General features: G+C 43.9%; 1 protein-coding gene across 6 annotated transcripts in view; it reads right to left on the reverse strand.

Moving 5' to 3' along the window:
* LOC110526168 (neuron navigator 2) overlaps positions 1-7,069 on the reverse strand; it is a 134,960-nt gene that overhangs the window by 16,138 nt on the left and 111,753 nt on the right. For all 6 annotated transcript variants that reach the window (XM_036980455.1, XM_036980454.1, XM_036980451.1 and 3 more), the window contains 2 exons: positions 1,801-1,884; positions 1,505-1,628 (listed from right to left, as the gene is read on the reverse strand). In XM_036980455.1, coding sequence (XP_036836350.1) covers positions 1,505-1,628; positions 1,801-1,884 — 208 coding nt within the window. The remainder of the gene's footprint in view (positions 1-1,504; positions 1,629-1,800; positions 1,885-7,069) is intronic.

Consider the following 7,069-nt stretch of genomic DNA (forward strand, 5'->3'; position numbering starts at 1 on the left):
TCTGAATACTTTCCAAATGTATCTGTGATCGTATACAAATGTAAGCTAGGTTTGAAAATATTCTGTTTTACTCAAATATTATATGTTTTCGCTTCTTGCGGTCAATTTGCAATCTACAAATTATTTGTAATTATGTTCCGGCCACCTGACCATCCGCTCAAGAAGAAAATCAGCCCGCGGCTGAATGTAGTTTACACCTGGCATAGTGGGTAAATTTACGCTACACCTAAGAGCTTTGAAGTGCGAGGCTTAACTTCTCTGCTGTCTTGGTCCCGTCGAAGTCTTGCATTTCGCTCGTCATAATACACAACATGGCCAAAAGCATGTGGAACATCTCATCTCATGCTCGTCAAACATCTCGTTCCAAATTCATGAAAATGAAAATGGAGTTGGTCCACCCTTTGCTGCTATAACAGCCTACATTCTTCTGGGAAGGCTTTCCACTAGATTTTGGAACATTGCTGCGGGGACTTGCTTCGATTCAGCCACGAGCGTTAGTGAGGTCAGGCACTGATGTTAGGCCTGGCTCGCAGTTAGCGTTCCAATTCATCCCAAAGGTGTTCGATGGGGTTGATGTCAGGGCTCTGTGCAGGCCAGATCTCGACAAACCATTTCTGTATGGACCTAGCTTTGTGTTCGGGGGCATTGTAATGCTACAGCAGGAAAGGGCCTTCCCCAAATTGTTGCTACAAAGGGGCCTAGCCCGAACCACGAAAAACAGCCCCAGACCATTATTCCTCCTCCACCAAACTTTACAGTTGGTACTATGCATTGGGGCAGGTAGCGTCCGCCAAACCCAGATCCGTCCCGTCGGACTGTCAGATGATGAAGTGTGATTAATCACTCCAGAGAGCGCGTTTCCACTGCTCCAGAGTCCAATGGCGGCGAGCTTTACACCACTCCAGCCGACGCTTGGCATTGCGCATGATGATCTTAGCCTTGTGTGTGGCTGCTCGGCCATGGAAACCCATTTTGCGAAGCTCCCGACAAACAGTTATTGTGCTGATGTTGCTTCCAGAGGCAGTTTGGAACTCAGTAGTGAGTGTTGCAATGGTGGACAGACGATTTTTACTTGCATCAGCACTGCGAGCTTGTGTGGTCTACCACTTCGCTGTTGAGCCGTTCCTGCTCCTAGATGTTTCCACTTCACAATAACAGCACTTACAGTTGAGCAGGGCAGCTCTAGGCGGGGCATAAATTTGACGAACTGACTTGTGTCACGTTGAAAGTCACTGAGCTCTTCAGTACAGGCCATTCTACTGACAGTGTTTGTCTATGGAGATTGCATGGCGGTGTGCTCGATTTTATACAACTGTCAGAAACGGGAGTGGCTGAAATAGCCGAATTCACTCATTTGAAGAGGTGTCCACATACCTTTCTGTATATATCTTGGATCTGTGGTGCTGCTCGTGGAAACATCATTTATCTGAGTCTACTGTACCTTTAAGGTACTGTGAGAGGTTGTTGGTGTTATTGCTATGGTTGTGGTTCGGGTTCTCCTTACCTGTCCTGTTCTGTTTGCAGGTGAACTCAGGTGTGTTGATGACTCCGTTGATGGCGGCCTGGGCCACGTTGTTCTGTTTCTTCAGCAGCTCAATGTTCTTCCTCAGCTCGTTCAGCTCACAGTCCTGCAGGGGAAAACACATTTAGAACATTACAACAACATGCAACTAACAGTCATGTGTCTAAAATTCATATACATGATCACATTTTTATGTTTTGGGGATTTTCCTTTGGCCGAGATGAACATAATTCAATTCTGCCTTAAATGATGTCATGCTATGCAATGACATGCCTCACCTTGTGCTCAGCGGTCATAGTGAGACTCTTCAGTCTGATGGTCATGTTACCCAGGCTCTGTTCAAATGCTGCCACCAGGTGAGCCTGCACAGGGAAATAACACAGGTTAGAATATGTCAAACTATACTTAAGCAATAAGGCCAGAGGAGGTGTGGTATATGGCCAATATACCACAGCTAAGGGCTGTTCTTAGGCTGAACACAGCCGTGGTTAATATGGACCATATATCACAAACCCCCGAGGTGTCTTATTGCTATTATAAACTGGCTACCAACGTAATTAGAGCATGTTTTGTCATACCCGTGGTATACGGTCTGATAAATCACGGCTGTCAGCCAATCAGCATTCAGGGCTCGACCCACCCAGTTTATAATTCTACTCACAGGTTCAAAGAGGTCATATTATAGTTCAACTTAGATTGGATGGCCAAAGATCCTTCAGAAGCGGTTATTGTCAAAGCATGAGAGTGATGAGCGCAACAGTAGCTGCATTCCCAGATGACCTGCTTCAAGGACAGAGCTAGTAGCCGATAAGACAAAAGCAACTGCCAGGAATCCAAGCCAAGTTACCGAATAACAACAGTTACAACATCTCAAAACCAACAGCTTATTCGGTGCACTGATTAGCCTACATTCCAGTTAAAGACTAGAAGTCAAAAGCAACAAAAAAACAACGAAAAACAGCAAATGCTACATATCATAATAACCAACTCTTGTCAGTCGCACAACTTCAAAATGTCTCAAAAAGCGGCGCCAGAAATCCTCTAAATCCGGGCTTAAATCCTCTCACACCTCTCTAATAGATGTGTCCACACCAGAGCTTTGGTCGACAGGGTCTCCCAGGTCCCCTCTGAGTGGCGGTGCCGGATGGCTTCTCCTCCTGGAAGGGTAGTGGTTCAGGGGGAGCCAGATGCCCTCTGTGCCCGCTCTGGGGTATGGTCTGCTGGACGCCATGGCCAGGGAGGCTGGATGCTAACAATGCTAAAGCTACAGCACTGACTCTGTGGCTGTTTAGTACCTCTTCTCCCCCGACACACGAACCGTGTCTATTCTCTCCCGTGTCTAAGAACTAAGACAGAGTGTCTGGGTGGGTGAGAGAGAGAGAGAGAGAGAGTGCATGGAGGGTTGAAGGCGAATGCGAGGGATGGCGAGACAGTGGGGAGACAGAGAGAAGTGGTATCTGGGTGACGATAGACTCCTCCCAATTGTGATAAAAAGGAGAGACAAGGTAGACCCGGAGACCTTGAACAACCACGTGTTGAGATACTGCAGCTAAACATAGATGACAATACTTGCTTTGAGCAGTGTGAGAAAAGCTCTCATTGAACGTGTGCTGACGGTTAACACAGCCACAACGGCCTCGCCTGAAACCCAAACATGACATCACCCCCCCCCCCCCCCCGGGAAAAAATTATAATTGTAGACCACTGTGTGAAGACCTTCATCACCTAAGAACGTTTAATCTCCTCTGTCTAGGATGCTCGGTGTAGTTAACCCCTGCACTACACGCGGGTCAATAAAAACGTATGTACACCACTGAACATTCAGGGAGGCCTGAACACACCTGTTGTGGCCTACAGTGGGGCAAAAAAGTTGTGCAATTGTGCAAGTTCTCCCACTTAAAAAGATGAGAGAGGCCTGTAATTTTTATCATAGGTACACTTCAACTATGAGAGACAAAATGAGAAAAAAAATCCAGAAAATCACATTGTAGGATTTTTAATGAATTTATTTGCAAATTATGGTGGAAAATAAGTATTTGGTCAATAACAAAAGTTTCTCAATACTTTGTTATATACCATTTGTTGGCAATGACAGAGGTCAAAAGTTTTCTGAAAGTCTTCACAAGGTTTTCACACACTGTTGCTGTTATTTTGGCCCATTCCTCCATGCAGATCTCCTCTAGAGCAGTGATGTTTTGGGGCTGTTGCTGGGCATCATGGACTTTCAACTCCCTCCAAAGATTTTCTATGGGGTTGAGATCTGGAGACTGGCTAGGCCACTCCAGGACCTTGAAATTCTTCTTACGAAGCCACTCCTTTGTTGCCCGGGCGGTGTGTTTGGGATCATTGTCATGCTGAAAGACCCAGCCACGTTTCATCTTCAATGTCCTTGCTGATGGAAGGAGGTTTTCACTCAAAATATCACGATACATGGCCCCATTCATTCTTTCCTTTACACGGATCAGTAGTCCTGGTCCCTTTGCAGAAAAACAGCCCCAAAGCATGATGTTTCCACCCCCATGCTTCACAGTAGGTATGGTGTTCTTTGGATGCAACTCAGCATTCTTTGTCCTCCAAACACGACGAGTTTAGTTTTTACCAAAAAGTTATATTTTGGTTTCATCTGACCATATGACATTCTCCCAATCTTCTTCTGGATCATCCAAATGCTCTCCAGCAAACTTCAGACGGGCCTGGACATGTACTGGCTTAAGCAAGGGGACACGTCTGGCACTGCAGGATTTGAGTCCCTGGCGGCGTAGAGTGTTACTGATGGCAGGCTTTGTTACTTTGGTCCCAGCTCTCTGCAGGTCATTCACTAGGTCCCCCCGCGTGGTTCTGGAATTTTTGCTCCCCGTTCTTGTGATCATTTTGACCCCACGGGGTGAGATCTTGCGTGGAGCCCCAGATCGAGGGAGATTATCAGTGGTCTTGTATGTCTTCCATTTCCTAATAATTGCTCCCACAGTTGATTTCTTCAAACCAAGCTGCTTACCTATTGCAAATTCAGTCTTCCCAGCCTGGTGCAGGTCTACAATTTTGTTTCTGGTGTCCTTTGACAGCTCTTTGGTCTTGGCCATAGTGGAGTTTGGAGTGTGACTGTTTGAGGTTGTGGACAGATGTCTTTTATACTGATAACAAGTTCAAGCAGGTGCCATTAATACAGGTAACGAGTGGAGGACAAAGGAGCCTCTTAACCTGTTAGATCTCTAGGGGCGCTATTTCATTTTTGGATAAAAAACGTTCCCGTTTTAAGCGCGATATTTTGTCACGAAAAGATGCTCGACTATGCACAGTTTTGGAAAGAAAACACTCTGAAGTTTCAGAATCTGCAAAGATTTTGTCTGTAAGTGCCCCAGAACTCATTCTACAGGCGAAACCAAGATGATGCATCAACCAGGAAGTAGCAGAATTTCTGAAGCTCTGTTTTCCATTGTCTCCTTATATGGCTGTGATTGCGCAAGGAATGAGCCTACACTTTCTGTCGTTCGCCCAAGGTCTTAGCAGCATTGTGACGTATTTGTAGGCATATCATTGGAAGATTGACCATAAGAGACTACATTTTCCAAGTGTCCGCCTGGTGTCCTGCGTGGAATTCGGTGCGCAATTGCCAGCTGCTAGTACTTTTCCATTTGATATAGGGGAGAAACCATGTGTCCAAGAACGATGTATCAATGAAGAGATATGTGAAAAACACCTTGATGATTGATTCTAAACAACGTTTTCCGTGTTTTCAGTCGATATTATGGAGTTAATTTGGAAAAAAGTTCGTGTTTTGAGGACTGAATTTTCAGATTTTTTTTGGTAGCCAAATGTGATGTATAAAACGGAGCTATTTCTAATACACAAAGAATCTTTTTGGAAAAACTGAGCATCTGCTATCTAACTGAGAGTATCCTCATTGAAAACATCAGAAGTTCTTCAAAGGTAAATGATTTTATTTGAAGGCTTTTATGTTTTTGTTAATGTTGCGTGCTGGATGCTAACGCTAATGCTAACGCTAAATGCTAACGCTAAATGCTAACGCTAGCTAGCTACTTTTACACAAATTATTGTTTTCCTATGGTTGAGAAGCATATTTTGAAAATCTGAGATGACAGTGTTGTTTACAAAAGGCTAAGCTTGAGAGATGGCATATTTATTTCATTTCATTTGCGATTTTCATGAATAGTTAACGTTGTGTTATGCTAATGAGCTTGCTGATAGATTTACACAATCCTGGATACAGGGGTTTTTTCATAGCTAAACGTGACGCAGAAAACGGAGCGATTTGTCCTAAACAAATAATCTTTCAGGAAAAACTGAACATTTGCTATCTGAGAGTCTCCTCATTGAAAACATCTGAAGTTCTTCATAGGTAAATGATTTTATTTGAATGCTTTTATGTTTTTTTGTGTAAATGTTGCCAGCTGAATGCTAATGCTAAATGCTACGTTAGCCATCAATACTGTTACACAAATGCTTGTTTTGCAATGGTTGAGAAGCATATTTTGAAAATCTGAGATGACAGTGTTGTTAACAAAAGGCTAAGCTTGAGAGCTAGCATATTTATTTCATTTCATTTGCGATTTTCATGAATAGTTAACGTTGCGTTATGGTAATGAGCTTGAGTCTGTATTCACGATCCCGGATCCGGGATGGGGAGATCAGAAAGGTTAAAGAAGAAGTTACAGGTCTGTGAGAGCCAGAAATCTTGCTTGTTTGTAGTTGACCAAATACTTATTTTCCACCATAATTTGCCAATAAATTAATTAAAAATCCTACAATGTGATTTTCTGGATTTCTTTTCTCATTTTGTCTGTCATAGTTGAAGTGTACCTATGATGAAAATTACAGGCCTCTCTCATCTTTTTAAGTGGGAGAACTTGCACAATTGGTGGCTGACTAAATACTTTATTGCCCCACTGTTGTTGAGTGAAAACTTTAGATAATTGATATGTTTATCCCCGCTATAACCCTAAAACAGAACGATATGCTGGGACTACAATTCTGCTTAATCTAGTAATATAATGATATCAACTGTAAACCCGAAAGATAAATTATAGGCAGCATTCGCAGCATAAACACTCAATGAGACTGTTACTCACAACATAGGAAATTCTCCTATCACCTTAAAGAAAAAACGGTCGTCCATCCGTGACGAACCAGCGCCTGCATGCGGATCTTACACAGCCTACCACGCTACTCAATTTGTTCGGCCTCGTTGACGTCGCCGGACACACTTCTTTGTCTCCTTTGGGTCTGTGAAACGACGTAGTGATCCTCTCGCAGTAACCCAGAACACGGCAGGTTATGAGTGTTTCAGTCCCCGTTTCATGCACATATACCTCACCTCCGTGAACGCATTTCTCTTGTCCCGAATCTTGGAAAAGTCAGGGGAAAAACTCCACCGTTGTCCCTTTCGAGTGAAAAGTCCTGAGCTCTTTTGCTCTGAACCAGACTTTCTCCCTGTCGATGTAAGGTAAGAATTTCACCAGGATAGGCCGGGGGATTGCGTGGGGCTGGTCCTGGGCGCAGTGTCATTGGTGTCCGATTTCTCTCGATGGT

The sequence above is a fragment of the Oncorhynchus mykiss genome, chromosome 6 (assembly GCF_013265735.2).
Source record: "Oncorhynchus mykiss isolate Arlee chromosome 6, USDA_OmykA_1.1, whole genome shotgun sequence".
In the NCBI taxonomy this organism is placed as follows: Eukaryota; Metazoa; Chordata; class Actinopteri; order Salmoniformes; family Salmonidae; genus Oncorhynchus; species Oncorhynchus mykiss.